Genomic DNA, 18,235 nt, shown 5'->3' with positions numbered 1-18,235 from the left:
GGCGCCCCCCGGGTGGCTCAGCCGGGTCGCTAGCTGTCACCTCCCCTGGCCTGTTACTTGTCACTGGCTTCTCTCTCGCTCAGCCTCCCGTTTTGAAAGCCTCGGCGTCACCTGGGCTGGGGAGGAGGGCGGGCCAGACGTCCCTCCCAACCCGCTGACCGCGCGTCCCCGCCCGCAGGTTGCGCGCACAATCACTAACCTGCAGCAGCAGATCCAGCAGCACCAGCGCCAGCTGGCCCAGGCCCTGCTCGTGAAGCCGCCGCCGCCCCCGCCGCACCTGTCTCTGCACCCCTCTGCAGGCAAATCGGCCCTGGACAGCTTCCCCCCCCACCCCCAGGCCCCCGGCCTCCCCGACCTGCAGACCAAAGAGCAGCAGTCTTCACCCAGCACCTTCGCTCCCTACCCTCTCGGTGAGTCCGGGTCGACACCGACCGCATGCACCTGGCGGGGCTGAAATAGCTGGGCAGAAATGCAGTTCCAGGCAAAACCAGAGTGAGGCTGTCTCAAGTCTCCTTCGTAAGGGAAGGACCCTAGCTGTCTTCGCAGAGCAAGAATTTTTGCTGCGCCCATAAGTGCTTTCAGTATAAAATCTTTGAAAGTAGTACCAGAATGATCTCCTCTCCACTGTTGAATCGGCGCTTTGTTCCATCCCTGGCTCTCTCCAGCCTGAACTGCTGGGAACAGGAAAGGTGTGCAGATTTCTGTGAACCAGGCACTTCTTAAAAAGCCATGGTTGCCCACACAAGTCCTATAGTGCAGAGCACAGTTGTGTAATCATCCGAATCAACACGCACACCCTCACCCCCAACCGATAGGGCGCCCGCCCAGCACTTGAGACCCACAGGCCAGTGGCAGGTGTGGTGCCGCCCTCAAGGTCACAGAGGCCAGCCAGGAGGGACACAGGTTACAACGTTGAAGACCGTCAGAAGGTCTGTGTCAGGAAAGTGATCGTACGGGGAATACTGTTGACCCATGAAGAACACGGGCTGAAACAGTGTGGTCCACTTACACATGGATTTTTCCCCATAAATAACGGTGCTACATGACCTGCGGTTGGTTGAGTTTGCAGGTACAGAGGACCGGCTGTAAAGTTATACCCGGATTTGTGACCCCTGCGTTGTTCGAGGGTCAGCTGTAATTTGCTGTAAGAATCCAGAAGCGGGTGAAAGTGCCTCAGGCTTGTCAGGTTGGCTGTTAAGAGTCTGAAGCTACAGGGCAAAGGGAATTAGTTACCTGAGAAATACATATCCAAAGGATCAAAGGCCAGTTGAGTGACAGTGAATTTCGGCTAATGATGTCCCTTTCTATGTAATACTACCAACATCTCTGAGAAGAGAGGTATGTTCTGATCACATGAGCACTCTCTACTTGACATGTACCCAGTGTGGTGTGTCTTTAACACACAACTGACGAATGCTAAACTGCGGTTCTTCTGTCCCTTCATGCTTGTCCCACCCGTTACTTTCCTCTGTGTTGAAGAAGCAGAATAGTCTAGTAGTTAAGACCTGCCTTAGGAATCAGGCCACCACACTGCCCCCACGACTAAGCTGCCTGGCTGCTCTTTGCCTCAATTTCCCCATCTGTAAAGTGGGAATACTTACCTCATAGGGTTCTTCTAAAGATTTAGTGAACTAACAGGCAAAGTACTTTGTAATAGCAAGCATTTGGTAGAATGTTGGCTACTTATGTAAATACTTCTTTTTTAACAACAGTTGTTTTAGAAGAAAATTCAGTTCCATCTATTGTCCTGAAATGTTTAGCTTCAACTTCCTAGTATCTTAGTATCCATCTGTCCTCTTAACCTATATTTAGAAAATGAAGTATACAAATCTTTACCCTTAAAGGTTTTTTCTTACTACAAGTGAAAAAATTAGTGCCTTGAATCTTCAAAATTGATGAAAAATACTTCTGATAATATTTTATAATCACATTAAAGTTTAAAAATAAATGTGTTAAAAATAGATAGCTAATAAAGTTTAAGAAAGTTAGCTTGTAAAATTGCCTCTCTGGCTGGTTCTTCCTCAGCAGCTCCTAGTCCCGTCCGCCTTCCTTCCCATGCAGCCTCTTCTCCGGATGCTGTCTTGACTCCCGAGCTTGTCGTCTTCCCAGGAAGACCAGGCATATAAAAACGAAAACCAGCCTTCATAGGCAGTGCAATGTGGTTATTGCAGAGCTTAGGGAAGGGAGACTGCATGGTCACCTTGCGCGGTGAAAGAAAAATCAGAGCAGGGTTTAAGCATGGACCTCAAACGAGTAGAGTTCCGGTGGAGCTGAGCCAGCGTCGCACGGAAGAAGGGGCCGCCGGTGTCGGCGAGGGCTGGCCAGGCCGGCTGCCAGTGGAGGGAGGAACAGAGGGAAATGAGACGGGGAGGGTGGGGCCCGGCCATGGGACTTGGGGTGCTCTGGAGGCCAGTCTGAAGCCCGACCTAACGGTTGTGCCCTCACCTGACTGGGTCTGTGTGGGTGGAGGTGACGTTTTGTTAGGTCTGCACAGTGTGTGTGTGTGTGTGTGTGTGTGTGTGCGTGTGCGTGTGCGTGTGCGTGTGTGTCAACATTTAAAAATTGGCAATTTTCAACCAAAAGTGGCTTCTGGCTTCTCTTGAAAATGGCTGCCTTGGGCCTGTGTTCCATTCACTGGTTGCACGGGTAGCACCTGTAGCAGGGCGGGCACTGTCCCCACCAGGCCCGCATCACCTTCATTTGTGTTGCCTGCTTGGCCCATATGGGCATTTGAGTTTGAAGCTCTTGATTTAAAGTTAAGAACAAAAATGTTGACTACCTTTGCTTCTGTACCAGGACATGTGGTGTGGGAACTGCAGGTTAGAAATGGCCTGGAAACACTGGGTCACACCTGCACTGGTCATTCTGTCCATCCAAGCAGCCTGCCCAGCTCATGACGGGTGTCCCATCAGGGACTCTTTACTTCAGCCTTTTTGCTATCGTCCCCCTCATCTCTCTCCACTAACCCAGCACAGTGATGGCACTTGTCACGTGCCCCAGTGCATGCCTGCTTTTAGCTGTGAGAAATAAACCCAGGATCAGCTCACATTCCAGCCGGGGCAGATGGCAGCACCCACACTTTGAAATAGTTCAAGTCCTTTAAGGGAGCTTTTTGATGTTTAATTCATAAACTCCTTAAGAGCAGACTTTTGTAAAGTGAGTTCACTAAAGGCAGCTTTGGGGTCTCCCCACCAGCTTGTTCTGTCGGTGGGACCTTAGGGTACCGTTTATGTCTCTGAGAGAATGGTTTGGATCTGGTGAGTTTGCACAAGATGCCCTGAGATCAGAAAAGACTCTCCTAATTGTTGGGACTTGTTCTGTTTTTCTGTGGGCTCTGAGAAGCTTCAGGACCACGTTTGGCACCAAAGCAAGTAAAATGAAGAGAATCACTGGTCTTACTTAATCAAAGACTATTTGTTACCATCGTCCCCCTAATTTAGGAATAAAATTCCTACAGATGTGTGTTATTAAAAAGGCAAAAAGGGGGTTTTTTCCTCCAGCATTAAAAGTTACATTTAAAATATTTGGCTGTGAATTAAGACTTAGATTGATTCTCTAGGAGAGCTTTAGAAAGTAAACGTTTAGAGGAAGAGCAGACGTATCCTGATAGCGTTTTTATTTTTAGCTGGACTGAACCCAAACATGAATGTCAGCAGCATGGACATGACTGGTGGTTTATCAGTGAAGGACCCGTCTCAGTCCCAGTCACGCCTCCCTCAGTGGACACATCCCAACCCAATGGATAACTTACCCGGTGCTGCTTCTCCACTCGACCAGAACCCCAGCAAGCATGGTACGTCTGAGCCGAGGCGTCCTGGAGTCTGGTCACTTCTTTTCTACTCGCTGATTATCCTCGTTTCGTTACTCGTACTGCATTTGTCTTCTAAGAATTCAGTGCTGAAAGCTGAATAGAAAATATTCCAAGAGAACAAACCAAACAAAAACAAACACAGAGATACAGGGAACTAGAGTAGTGGTAACCAGAGGGAAAGGGGTGGGTGGAGAGCGAAATGGGGAAAGGGGGTCAACTGCGTGGAGACGGGTATAAACTAAGCTCTCGGTGGTGAGCACCCTGTGGTGTAGACAGAAGTTGAAATGCAGTGTCGTGCCCGTGAAACTTAGATGTCAGAAACCAGTGTTACCTCAACAAGTTAAACATACATATTCCACTTCATTACAGAGTACGTCAGATCCCAAGTAGTCAATGATCAAACCTCTCCAAGCCTCAACTTCCAAACCTTAGCTACAAACCAAGAAGTAATTGAAAATGCCCCAGAGCAACGAAGAATACAGGTCATGGCTGCACACTCATGTATCTGTATCTTCAACCAAAACTTTGTCTAAAAGGAAATTTTTTCAATAAAATGATAAAACACAATAGAAAATCTAATGCCTAGAATAGAGAAACAGCAAGTGCTAACAACCAGGAAATTCCCTGGCAGTCCAGTGGTTGGGATTTGGTGCTTTCACTGCTGGGGCCAGGGTTCAATCCCTGGTCGGGGAACTAAGATCCCGCAAGCTGCGAGGCACGGCTGGGGGAAAAAAAAAAAAAGCTAATAACCATAGGAGGTGATCTCACTTGCATTAAAGTTAGCTCTTAATTTCCTGGTAGCATAAACAGCAAAGGAAATTTAATAGGGTGTATAATTCTCTCTCGACATAAGGCACTCTAAAAAGAAAATTTTTCCTAATGGTTAATTCTACCAGAAAATCATCACGTGCTATTTGGGCACTTTCCTTGGCAGGAGAGAGCTCAGTCGCCCAGGGTGGGTGGGGTTAAGGCCTCCGAGTCCACATGCCAGTTTGTCCTTCCATAGTGAGGGCAGCAGACTGGGGAAGGGACACAGGCAACAACAAGGACAACAGCTGACCACAGGGACTCACAGGCTGTCCCCAGAGAGCTTCACAGTGGTGTGGGTATGCATTTATCAAGAATTCCAACTTGAAAAACTGAAACAGTTCTTAAAGAGTGTCTTTCAAGGCCAAGTCTGGGCTCACTGAAATAGTCACTTCCCCCAGAGAGTGCTGGCCAGACCGAGTCTGACGGTTCGTGCACCTCTGCAGAGGGCGAGGCCCGGTGCCCAGCGTAGGGACTCAGGGCCCCCTGTTCACTCGGCTCTTTGTTCCCTGCCGTCCCCCCAGGTGCTATCCCTGGAGGTCTGAGCATTGGGCCTCCAGCTAAGTCCTCCATCGATGACTCCTATGGCCGGTACGATTTAATCCAGAGCAGTGAGTCACCAGCCAGTCCTCCTGTAGCTGTTCCCCATAGCTGGTCACGTGCCAAATCTGACAGTGATAAAATCTCAAATGGCTCCAGCATCAACTGGCCCCCAGGTAAGAAAGAGTGTGCACGCTTCCCTGTGGCAGCAGATCTGAACACGCCAAGCCTACGGGAACTATTAGGCCCAGTAGAAGCCAGGATCCAAGCTCAGAATCCTGGAAGCCTTAACCCCGTAGCTTTGGCTTTTTCATTGGAAATCCATTCACCAGATAAATTGTGGGTGTGGTTGGCATCACAGGGTTTTCTGCAGCCCTCAGTTTAGTGGAAGGAGAGAGGGGAAGGAGAGTGGGGGAGGGGCGCTGTGTCCCATCCGGGCAGAGTCTGTCTGGGCTTTATCCTCCCGCCTGGACACCATCTTAGTGTTCAGCGTGGTAGCTGTAATACCTAGTTTGTTCCGAAGGATTGATGATTTACTAAAGAAAGTCTGAAGTGTGCCTCTTAACTGAATTAGCAGATTATAAACATTCCCATAAACTATCGTGAAGCAACATGAAGGTGCTCTGATACTCATGTGTTGATTTTCATTTGTTTGGAATTTTCCAGAGTTCCATCCTGGAGTTCCCTGGAAAGGACTTCAGAATATAGATCCCGAGAATGACCCTGACGTCACTCCTGGAAGTGTCCCCACCGGGCCTACCATCAATACCACCATACAGGATGTCAACCGCTACCTCCTCAAGAGTGGAGGTGAGGGGGCGCCCCGCCCGTGTCCATGCAGTGGTCTCCGTGCAGGCGCTCCAGGGCAGCGGGAGGGTGTGGGTGGTGAGGCCGGGATGTGCAAGGCACGTCCAATGGGGACCTTCTCTTGCCGTGTGATGCAGCATAGTGCTTACGGGGAAATGGAAATTGATTTGGGTTCAGTGTCTCTGCTGGATTTATTAACACATCGTTTTTTATAAACATTGTGTTATAAAATAACAATATTAACCATCAAGCTTTTTAAGAAAAAGGTTTCCACTTGAAATCTCTTTGAGCTAGAAGTGAACTGACCCTTTACTCATCCATATCAGCCAATTTTTCCTTTCCTCAAAGAGTCTGGTAAAAAGACTGAGATCTTTCCCCAGGACTTCCTTCCTGGCACCAGCTCCTGATGCTGTAAGGTTTGGCACACCCTCTTCAGACTTCAGGATCCAGTCAGAGCAAGTGATGAGCTGAGCTGCAAGGTTACAGAACATAAACATAGATTTCAAATGCAGTATCGAGAAGGGCAGTAACTTGCCTTCCCTTAAGGCCTGCAAATGAAGACGCTCTGTAAGTGCCATTGCTGGTGGAGTTTTATCCTCATAATTCTGATAATGGGAAAGAATAGCCAGCTTGCCAGAGATGCTCAGCACTAATAAGGCCACTTGGATATTTCCCTAAACATTACTTTAGGTTTCCTACCTAAATATGGCCTGTGCGGGAGAGGCAGTTCTTATCAATGGTTCTTTCAAGTGACAGGATTCTGCGTGTCTGTGGTTCGGGTAGAAAGGCGCCATAAACACAGATCACCTTCCCATTTAGTGCCGTGCATTCTTCGTGTCGCAAGGCGGCTGCATCTCAGAGCAGGGACATTGCAGGCTACCCCAAGGTCAGGGATGGATGAGTGGCACGGGGGACGAGAGGCTGTGGGATGTGGTGCCTGTTTGAGGTAGTGAGGACCAGGGGGCGGCACAGCCAGAGGTGAGACTTGGCCGTCACCCCTCGGCACCCTGCGTGTGGCCACAGGGTTGAGCCGGGCAGCCGGGTGGGTCGGCGTGTTCAAGGTTGTGGAGGGTGGGTGAGCCATGCCGATCAGGGTAGTAGAAGACCTTGGAAAGAGTCGAGGCTGGTCGGCACGGAGCAGAGCTTCCCAACTGGTGCCTGATGGTCAGCCCATGGTTCCTGGCACCTGGGGCATCGTGGGCCACCTTCGCCTTCGCACTCGTGTGCCGTGACGCGACACAGGCGTCCTGGAGGGGCAGGGGAGTTCCAAGGGCAGAGCTGAGCAGATGAGACGAATGTCAGGGCAGAGGGAAGCTCAGCCTCAGAGACGTTGGCTGAAACGGGACCTCAGCGATAGGACAGAGAGAGCTCCCTGCAGCCTCACATGGCCCTGTGTGACCTCCCGGGGCTAGAGCCCGGGGACAGCGCCTCCTCCACCCCGTGACCAGGCCTCGCCCCAGAAAGCCCTGGCTCCCCCACCTCCTGGTTTGTTTATCTGAGAGAAGGGGCAGGATGAACGGATCTTTATGTAGAACTTATTTACAAAAGGCACCACAGCCGCAGGGCCAGAAGTATACTGCAAAGGCCAGACCTCGCTGACCGCCCCTCTCCAGGGCCCACGTGCCTCACCCCACACTCGAGGGCCTTCAGGCGCCCCAGGGGCTGACCTCGCTCAGGGCCCAGCCACAAAAGCCTGTCGTATTTTTGAGTGACCAGCTTGATCTAAAATATAGAGAAGGGACTTCCCTGGTAGCGCAGTGGTTAGGAATCTGCCTGCCAATGCAGGGGACACGGGTTCAAGCCCTGGACTGGGAAGAAACCACATGCCGCGGAGCAGCTAAGCCCGTGCACCACAACTGCTGAGCCTGCACTCTAGAGCCCGCGAGCCACAACTACTGAGCCCACGCGCCGCAACTACTGAAGCCCGCGCGCCTGGAGCCCGTGCTCCACAACGAGAGAAACAACCGCAACGAGAAGCCCACGCACCGCAATGAAGAGTAGTAGCCCCTGCTCGCCGCAGCTAGAGAAAGCCTGCGTGCAGCAACGAAGACCCAACGCAGCCAAAAATCAAATAAATAAATAAAATACAGAGAAAAAAAATGAGAAAATGTGCCCTAGAAGGAAAAGAGTGAGAAATGCCACTGGCCTCTTGTTGTTGGCTTATTTATTTTACATATTTTCATGATGGAATTTTTTTTTATTGAGTATACTAGGTGTTGGGTTTTTATTTGCATTTTTGTTTTTATTTATTGTCATTGGTGTTAAGTTCTGATTTGATATTAAAAATTTTAATTAGCCCAGTATTTGTTTGGATGTTATTTATAGTTTTAACCTTTATGAGGTGAATATTAACCAGCATGGTAAAATGCAGCTGTGCCATCTCCTGACAAATTGATATGAAAAGGAAAATTAACCATAATTTTATGGGACAGTTTCCACTATTAAACTAAAAATGTCAAAACTAGAACACTGTTAAAATCTAAGTATCCTACTGTTAACTATAAAAGAAATGCCACGTAGGGTTAAATAGTCTATAATTTAGGATCTTGGGTTGATTGCATTTTGTTGGTAAATGGAAGCAGAGGGTTCAGGAACTACGATTAGGTTGTCAGTAAAGCTGACATCTTTTAAAATTGAAGACCTGCAGATTACAAATAAATTTTAATGTTCATCCGCTCTCGTGCCATATTCTAAGGAGGTCAGTTACAGCAGAGCAGCTGTAAACAGCTGTGCAGGTTGTAGACTGCACAAGTCTGGGAGGTGCCACACGCCTGGTAGTCCCAGTGAAGGGTACTCCCGAGGTTGTTCAGTGCCATCCCAGCTGGGGCCGTGCATCAGGGGCCGGTGTCTTGTGAGATTCTGTTCACGGTAGTAAACCTGACAGCCAGACTGTTGTGTGCGCCTGTCCCCTCCCCCGGCCAGCTTCTACACTCTGGCCGAGTAACTTGCCAAGTCAGAAGAGCTCTGATCCATCCTGCTTTAACCCACAAGTCACCACTGCTTCATCCTCCCTCTTCCCTGGCTTCCTGCTTTCCTCAGAAAACGGATGGGGTGACATGGAAACAGCACCGGCAGGGGTGCTCCGGGGGCCACACCCCTCCAGCCCTCCTCCCAGAAGCAGGAACAGGGTCCTTAACAGAGGGAACCGCAGTTCTGGGGACACGGTAGCTCACAGTGACACAGTTACTAACACACATTTCTCCTCAGTATTCCCGTATTCAAAAGAGAAATACGAATGGGGGAGATGGGATACGTGAGACCTTTTGAGTTAGGAAAAGTGCTGGTCTTTTTATGGCAAAATCTGTAACAGAAAGCTTGGAGTTTTGTTTTCAGTTCTGTGGATCTTGTTGGAGGTGTGAAAAGGTGGAGTCGGCCCTGTGTTTTTGTTTTTATCTTACCTGGAAGGGGAAAGCCGTGGGTGCCTTCCCAACTTGGACGTGTTGTTGTAAACACTGGGTGGTTGTCCCCTTCCCTCCTGCTGCCAGGTCTCGCCCACCCCGCCCCGGCCTCTCCCAGGGCCCCGGGCCCCCAGAGGTGGCGGTGTGTCCATGTCTTCCTCTCCTCCCCATGGTCTTGGCCACGTCACGCTCTCATTTTCCACCATTTGCACAAACGGCATCCTAGGAGGACATTGGTTCTTGGCTGTTAGGACTCTCACGCCCAAGCTGAGCGGCTCACCCCGCAGGCCCGTGCTCACCTTTCTTAGTGCCGCGTTTGGTTCTGCAGGGTCCTCCCCACCGTCATCTCAGAGTGCCACACTGCCTTCCTCGAGTGCCTGGCCGCTCGCTGCCTCCGGCTACAGTCGCTCTCTCAGCAGCCTTGTGCCCGCTCCTAGTATTGCAGGTACGCACCTGGCCTCTAGACTTGCAGGTAGCCTTTTCTCTCTTTCCGCAAACAAAACGGACGGCCTGGCTTTTCCTGGTGGTCTGTCTGCTCCTCCCTGAGCTGGGAGGCCATGTGGTGTGTTGGAGAGCGGGCCTGAGCTTTGCTGAGCAGCCGTGGGGCCTCGGGCACCACTGCTCCCACCCACCCCCACCCCCGTGGAGTGGGAATGGTGACACCTCCTCTGCGGGCTGTCACGAAGATCCGGGGATTATGTAAACTCCCCAGGGCAGGATGTGACACAGCTGCTTTCCCCTCTCCTCCCTTCCCGCCGTAGCCATGAGACCAGGGGCATAGGAGGCTTAAAGACGGGAAGGCGGCAACCTCTGGGGACCTGCTGTTAACTTGCATTGGCCACCAGGGACTAGGAGGCCACAGCAGCCCCGTGCTTCACTGCCGTCTCTGGGATCAATGCAGGGCCTGGGTTATTCCTCTCTCAGTATAGACCTTACGAGTCTTTCAAGTTAGAAATTTCTTTTAGGCTAAGAGGAGAATTGAGAATTGTTTGTCATAGTAACTTCAAAGGAACTGTTATCTGGAAATTTTAAGACAAGGATAGAGAGAGATAATGGACACACACACAAACAATGTGTACAGGTTTATGAAAAGAGGTGGAACTTAAGTAAAGAGGGTTTATTGTTTATAAATTTCTTCAAATATGTTTCTGCATTCCACCAGCCTTCTCATCCAGACTTTGTTTAAATCCGTGTAAGAATGCTGTAGGAATTCCTTTTATACCAGTGCCTAGGGGAGAAAGTAGTTTTGATGTACTTTAGCATCTTATTTAAAAAGAGAGAGAAAAAGAGCTTCTGGATTATGTCTATTCCTTCTAATGTTTATTCCCTCTAATGTTTACAAAGGGGATGCATTAGGCCTTTAATACTTCCCAATCATTTGGCTAAAGAGATGGGCAAACTAAACCATCTTCCCATATCTCAGGCAGTTTTTTATGGCGTTTTGGTTTTTCTGATCAGTGACGCCTTTGCTCAGATGAGCATTTGTTGTTGTGAAGCTGCAGTCGACCCTGGCTGCCAGGGTGGCAGAGGTGCTCCACACGGGGCTTGTGCCGGCCTGGGCACTGCCCTGCTGCCCAAGGAGCATGGTGACAGCGACCACTCTGCCTGCTGTCCTCGCAGCTCTGGGCCGCTGAAGCCGGCGTGGCAGGTGCCCCGGGCACAGGAGGGGCTGGAGCTGGTGGTCATTACTGGTTTTTGGTTTTTCTCCCCAAGAGGCTTAAAACAGCCTTCCCCCAGCAAAGGTGCCAAGATGCCAAACCGCTCAGCCCTCGGCCACACCCGTTTCTATAGGCATGGAGAGCAGGTCTCAAAGCTGCAAAGATGACGCTGGTCACCGTGAGCTCAGGCGGGTTATGTCAGAGGGGGCGTGGCTTTGACAGGGGACTGACACCTAAAGAAATGGTGTAAAGGCTCTTGACCTTGATTAGTTTGTTATGAGATAAGATGTGTCCCAGCAGAATTTGTTAAGTCAGCTTTAACACTGAACTACAAAAATGCAGTTTTTCTGGGTGGCAAGCTCATGTCTGGCACATTTAGCAAATTAAGTATCAGAAATACTGGCAAGATCTATGCCGGACACCAGCAGACTGTGTCTCTGGGCAGCAATTCAAGAGAGAGGATGCCTGTGGTCCTCGTGTGGGAGCTTGACTTGGTGCTTCATTTCGGTCACGCAGTCCTCTGGAGCCAGAGAGCGCCTGGTGTGATTCCCTAGGCGCTGCCGTGACTTTCCTTCTCTGTCTCAGGAATGCCTATGCTCCACTTCTCTGCCTTTCCAGGTAAACTGTCAGACATTAAATCGACGTGGTCCTCTGGCCCTGCCTCTCACACACAAGCCTCTCTGTCTCATGAACTGTGGAAGGTGCCCAGAAACACTACTGCACCCACAAGGCCACCTCCAGGGTTAACCAATCCCAAGCCTTCCTCCACCTGGGGAGCCAGTCCCCTCGGCTGGACCAGCTCCTACTCCTCGGGTACGCGTCCGTTCTCGTGTCCAGACGGGGTGGCGGGGACGGGGGTGTCCGTGCCTGCTCCGCTTGTCCCTTAGGGAAGATGCCTATCATTTTGTCCTGCAGCTCCTTTGTAAGGACTCCTGGACCCTGGGAGGGCTTAGGAGGGACCAAGGTGCCCTAGACCCTCGGGGACTATCTGGGCCCAGGCTCTGCTGCCTGTGTTTCAACATCAGCCCTGGGTGCTTGCACACACAGCTTTGTTCGGAGCCAGGAGGTCCCGGCAGGCGGTCTCGGCACCCACTGAGGGGCCGCGCTGGGCCCTCAGAGAGGCCCGATCAACGAGCATGAGGGTCTCGATTCCCAGTGTGAGCACACCACCCCGTCCTAAGTTGCAGCTCTGGAGGCTTCTTCCGGCCCCCTCGCTGAACTGCGGGGACGAGCAGGGTGCACAGGGCATTTAAGAAGCTGAGAGTGAAGCCAGCCCTGCAAGTCTGCTTCATTTTTGTTAGCAGGGGGGATTTTAGAGCATTGATTATAAAGCTGGGGGGGTGGGGGCAGAGGAGGAGACCAGAGCTTCCAGGCAGTTCTCAAGTCTCTGCCGCCACACCCGCCTCCCGGGGGTCTGCAGGGACTGTGAGTCTGGGTTGGTTTCCAGGGGTTGGGAAAGGCTTGGAGCACAGGTTCGGCCCGTGCTGCATCCGTGTGGTGAGACGGGAGGGCATTGGGAAGAGCTGTCTGACTCACCGCAGCCTTGTTGACCGGGTTCTTCCCTGGGCACAGGTTCTGCCTGGAGTACTGACACCTCAGGAAGGACAAGCAGCTGGCTCGTTCTCCGCAACCTCACGCCCCAGGTACAGGCACCCGGTGGGGGCATCGCCAGGCCTGAGGGCCTTGTCGGTGACCCAAGGCCTCACTCATGGCCCAAAGGCAGCGCCGGCAGCAGGGGTCATTTAACCATGTTCCTGGTGAATTGTTTACCTTTCACTCTTCCGAGGCTTAAAGAGTGTCCCCTTATAAACAGAATTGCTCACCTGTACCCACTCCAGAACGATTTGGCCTGTGCTCACCTTTCCCAGGGTCGGGGGCCGCGAGGCTCTGTATGATGTGCTCTGGCGAGAGGGGGTCGGAACCAAAGCAGGGTTTTCTCCTTCTTCTGTTGGCCCAACTCAGAAACTATAACTGAAATGTCCGAGATTTTAAATTACACAGTAAGTTACAAGGTGCAAAAGGTTAATATCATAATCATATAGTAAGCCCTTTCAAGGACAGACATCTTCCCAAGGTACCGTGCACCTGGATTTCATAAACGTGTATAGTGAAGAATCCCCAGGACGCGTGTTACCGCCACTCTGCTTCCTCAATCAGATCGATGGCTCCACCCTGCGGACGCTGTGCTTGCAGCATGGGCCTCTCATCACATTCCACCTGAACCTAACCCAAGGCAACGCCGTGGTCCGGTACAGCTCCAAGGAGGAAGCCGCCAAGGCCCAGAAGTCCCTGCACATGTATGTCCCTCCCCTGCCCTGCGCGGCCCTGGCTGCAGCCCGGTGGTGCTGGGGCTGGGCGTTGTGGGCGGGTCCTGGGGCCACAGCCATAGAGCACCGCGGGCGGGCGGGAAGTCCGATGTGATGCGGACAGGGTCGGCTGCCCCCGGGGCCTCTCTCCTCAGCTTGCACTCGGCTGCCCAGTCCTGTGTCCTCAAGTCTCTCGGCCTGAGTATGTCTGTGTCCTGACTTCCTCTTCTTCTAAGGACACCAGTCTAAGTGAATTAGGGCCACCCTCCTGACCTCATATTACCTTAATTCCCTCTTTAAAGACCTCTTTCCAAATACAGGCACAGTGCGGTCTTGGGGCTTAGGGCTTCAACATATGAATTTGGGGGACACAGTTCACCTCGTAATAGGTGTCTTGTGACGTGTTGGTTTCTTCTGCTGCTGAAGTGCCGTGGCTCGGCCTCCCCCAACTCCAGTAGGGAAAGGGTCCCCCAAGAGAGCACGTGTAGAGCCCAGTGATAGAAGATGCTCTGTCCATAGAGGATGTCTCCAGGCATACGACACATTCAGGCCCGCTGCTGGGCCTCGTAGTGGTCCCTGCGGCCAACTTCTCTCCCCTGATTAAAGGACGCTTTTGATAAGATGTGTGAGTAGACCTACTCAGCGACATCACTTGGAGTGTGGGCCCTAGAAGTTAATCCTTCCTATTTTTAGCCCAGGGTATAAATTGCACTGACCCTAAATGATGCCCAAGTTTAATGGTCCATTCATGCACTTCCTTAAGAATGTGCTCTCTACACCGACACAGCATAGCTGCTAGAAGTCTAAAGTGAGAAGAAAGGTCATAATCTGGCCTTGGAAACACCTATACCAAAATGTAAACTGCAGGACCATTTCTGGGTGGCCTGTGACATGAAGCCTCCAGCTGCCGTTTTCCCATTGAAAAAAAAAAAAGGGAATGCCAATGAGGCGAACACAGGAAGACACACAGCTGCTCCGCTCACATGACCCCTGTTCTGCTTTTTTTGTTTGTTTTGAGTTTTTGTTTTGAGGTGTAACTGACATACAACAGCCTGTCAGTTTAGAGTGTAGTGTTGACTTGACACACTTACATATTGCAGTATGGTTACCACCATGTGAGCTAACACCCCCATCAGGGCACATGATTATTATTTCGTGTTTGTGGTGAGAACGTTTAAGATCTACTGTCTCAGCAACTTTGAAGTAAAGGATACAGAATTGCTAACTGTAGTCACCGCGCTGTACACGAGCTCCCCAGAACTCACTCATCTTCTAACTGGGAATTTGTACCCTGAGACCAACCTCTCCCCATTTCCCACCCACAGCCCCCGGTAACCACCATTCTACTCCCGAATGTTTCAACAAGTTTGGCTTTTTTAGATTCCGTATATGATTGATATCATGCAGTACTTATCTTTGACTTATCTCACTTAGCATAAGGCCCTCAGGATTAATCCATGTTGTTGCAGGATTTCCTTCTTTCTCATGGCTGAATAATATTCCAGTGTGTTTGTATCTGTGTGTGTGTGTGTGTGTGTGTGTGTATATATATATATGTGTGTGTGTATATAAAACATCTTTATCCACTGATTTGTTGACAATTAGGTTGTTTCCATATCTTGACTATTTAAGTAATGCTGCAGTAAACATGGGAGTTCAGATATCTATCTCTTCAATAGCCTATTTTCATTTCCTTTGGATATATACACAGAAGTGGGCTTGCTGGATTGTATGGTTGTTCTAGTCTGAATTTTTTGAGGAACCTCTATACTTTTTCCACAGTGGCTGCACCAATTTACGTTCCCACCAACAGTGTAGGAGGGTTTCCTTTTCTCCACATCCTCACCAACACTTGTTATTTCTTGTCTTCTTAAGGACAGCCATTCTAACTAGTGTGAGGTGTTACCTCATTGTGGTTTTGACTTGCATTTCCCTGATGATTAGTGATGCTGAGCATCTTTTCATGTGTCTGTTGGCTATTTCTATGTCTTCTTTGGGAAGATGTCTATTCAGTTCCTTGGCCCATTTTTTAATCAGATTGGGGTTTTTTTGTTATTGAGTTATATGAGTTCTCTATATAGTTGAGTTACAGGATATTCTCTATATCAGATAGATGGTTTGCAAATACTTTTCCCATTTTATAGGTTGTCTTTTCATTTTGTTGATGGTTTCCTTTGCTGTGCAGAAGCTTTTTAGTTTGATGTAGTCCCACTTGTTGACTTTTTTCTTTTGTTGCTTGTGCTTTTGCTGTCATATCCAAAATTCTGTTGCAAAGACCAGTGTCAAGTTTTTTCCCTATGTTTGCTTCTAGGAGTTTTATGGTTTCAGGTCTTATGTTTTAAGTCTTTAGTCCATTTCAAGTTAATTTTTGTGAGTGGTATAAGGTAGGGGTCCAGTTTCATTTTCTTGCATGCGGTCGTCCAGTTTTCCCAACACCATTTATCGAAGGGACTATCCTTTCCCCATTGAGTATCCTTGGTGCCCTTGTCAAATATTAGTTGACTGTATATGTGGGGATCTATTTCTGGACTCTCTATTCTGTTCCATTGGTCTATGTATCTGTTTTTATGCCAGTACCATACTGTTTTGATTACTGTAGCTTTGTAGTGTTGTTTGAAATCAGGAAGTTTGTTGCCTCCAGCTTTGTTCCTTCTCAGGATTGCTTTGGCTATTTGGGGTCTTTCGTGGTTCCATACACATTTTAGGATTGTTTATACATTTCTATGAAGAATGCCATTGGAATATGATAGGGATTGCATTGAATCTATAGATGGCTTTAGGCTGTATGGACATTTTAAGAATATTTTTAATTCTTTCAATCCATGAATACAGGTTGGCTTTCCTTTTGTATCTTCTTCAATTTCTTTCATCAAAGTCTTGTAGTTTCCATGGTATAGATCTTTTACTTCCTTGGTTAAATTTATTCCTAAGTATTTTATTGTTTTTGATGCTATTGTGAATTGGATTTTTTCTTATTTCTTTTTCAGATATTTCATTGTAGCATATAGAAAGAAATGCAACTGCTTTCTATGTGTTGATTTTATATTCTGCAATTTTAGTGAATTCTTTGATTACTTCTAACAGATGTTTGATGGAGTCTTTAGGATTATCTCTATGTAAGATGATGTCATCTGCAAATAAATTTTACTTCTTCCCTTCCAGCTTGGATACTTTTTATTTCTTTATCTTGCCTGATTGCTCTGGCTAAGACTTCCAATACTATATCAAATAGAAGAGGTGAGAGTGAGCATCCTTGTCTCGTTCCTGACCTTAGAAGAAAGGCTTTCAACCTCTTACCATTGAAAATGATGTTAGCTTTGTGTATATGTATGGTTTTTATTATGTTGAGGTCTGTTCTTTCTGTACCCTCTTTGTTGAGGAGTCTTCATTATGAAAGGATGTGGTGTTTTGTCAAATGCTATTTCTACGCCTGTTAAGATGATCACATGATTTTGATCTTCCATTCTGTTAATGTGGTGTATCCCATTTATTGATTTACATATGTTGAACCACCACCCCTGCCTGAATCCCAGAGATAAGTCCCACTTAACCGGCATGTACTTTGTTGAGAATCTTTACTTTTTTGAGAATTTTTGCATCTATATTAATTTATATTGGTCTGTGGGTTTTTTTGTTTTTTTGTGTGTGTTTTTTGGGGTTTTGTTTTTTGTTTTGTTTGTTTGTGGTGTCCTTATCTGGCTTTAGTATCAGGATAATATTGGCCTTATAAAATGAGTTTGGGAGTGTTCCCTCCTCTTCAGCTTTTTGGAAAAGTTTGAGAAGAATTGATGTTAATTCCCCTTTAAGTGTTTGGTAGATTCATCATTGAAACCATCTGTGATCCTGGGCTTTTCTGTATTGGGAGTAATCAGCTGATTATTGATTCAACCCCCTTACTCATTATTGGTCCATTCAGATTTTCTATTTCTTGATGATTCAATTTTGGTAAATCATATGTTTCTAGAAATTTGAACATTTCTTCTAGATTATCCAGTTTGTTGGCACATCCTGTATATTTCTGTATTATCAGTTGTAATATCTCCCTTTCATTTCTGATTTTGTTTATTCGTGTCTTCTTTTTTTCTTGGTTAGTCTAGCTAAAGGTTTGTCAATTCTGTGTATCTTTTCAAAAAACCAGCTCTTATTTTCGTTGCTGTCCTGCTCTTTTAGGTGTGTTCTGGGAAACACTACCATCTTGGCCGAGTTCGCTGGCGAAGAAGAAGTGAACCGTTTCTTAGCCCAAGGCCAAGCACTGCCGCCCACCTCCAGCTGGCAGCCCAGCGCTGGGACCAGCCAGACGCGGCTGGGCGCCTCGGGCAGCTCCCATGGCCTGGTGCGCAGCGACACTGGCCACTGGAACGCCCCGTGCCTGGCAGGCAAAGGGAGCAGCGACCTGCTGTGGGGCGGGGTCCCCCAGTACTCCAGCAGCCTGTGGGGCCCCCCGAGTAGCGACGATGGCAGGGTCATCGGAAGCCCTACCCCGCTGAACACTCTGCTTCCCGGCGACCTTCTCAGTGGGGAGTCCATCTAGCCCGGAGGGGCCACATGGGCGCTGCAGTCATCAGCACTAGGAAGAAATGCTGACCCTTTCTAGTCCGGGCGTCGCTGAGGACCCTGCTTGACCCGAGCAGCCCGGCAGCCCTTTCGAGTACCTCTGTCCAGTACTGAAGATGAACCTTGGCCGCAGTCCTTGCGAACTGTTCCCAAGACAGTGCGGGCTGCGCTGGGTCAGTGTCATGTGTAATGACAGGATGCTTCTCACAGCTTTTTATTTTGTGTTGTCTTATGTTTGTATGGTGTGTTGTCATTTTGATTTTTTAAGTATAAAAGCTGCTTAGAATAGTTCTATCATGAAGGGCACTTTTCAGATTGTGGGCTGGAAAGGGTTATTTTATCAAGGGTGGGGGA

The 18,235-nt window shown here is 48.9% G+C and overlaps 1 protein-coding gene across 5 annotated transcripts in view; it reads left to right on the top strand.

Annotated features, from left to right (window-relative positions):
* The window catches only part of TNRC6C (trinucleotide repeat containing adaptor 6C), a 126,193-nt gene extending 107,973 nt beyond the window's left edge, over positions 1-18,220 (top strand). Inside the window, exons 15-23 of one of the 5 annotated variants that reach the window (XM_060080597.1) lie at positions 179-410; positions 3,626-3,793; positions 5,143-5,334; positions 5,825-5,968; positions 9,692-9,808; positions 11,640-11,834; positions 12,594-12,664; positions 13,179-13,318; positions 17,498-18,220. In XM_060080597.1, coding sequence (XP_059936580.1) covers positions 179-410; positions 3,626-3,793; positions 5,143-5,334; positions 5,825-5,968; positions 9,692-9,808; positions 11,640-11,834; positions 12,594-12,664; positions 13,179-13,318; positions 17,498-17,858 — 1,620 coding nt within the window. In that variant the 3' untranslated portion in view covers positions 17,859-18,220. Of the gene's footprint in view, positions 1-178; positions 411-3,625; positions 3,794-5,142; positions 5,335-5,824; positions 5,969-7,750; positions 8,215-9,691; positions 9,809-11,639; positions 11,835-12,593; positions 12,665-13,178; positions 13,319-17,497 lie in introns of those variants that run through there. The other 4 variants (XM_060080598.1, XM_060080599.1, XM_060080600.1 and 1 more) reach the window with 4 other exon arrangements.
* Positions 18,221-18,235: the final 15 nt, after the last annotated feature.

Source organism: Mesoplodon densirostris, chromosome 18 (genome assembly GCF_025265405.1).
Source record: "Mesoplodon densirostris isolate mMesDen1 chromosome 18, mMesDen1 primary haplotype, whole genome shotgun sequence".
Lineage (NCBI taxonomy): Eukaryota > Metazoa > Chordata > Mammalia > Artiodactyla > Ziphiidae > Mesoplodon > Mesoplodon densirostris.
The sequence above is the reverse complement of the archived record's forward strand: the minus strand, read 5'-3'. Positions and strand labels throughout refer to the sequence as shown.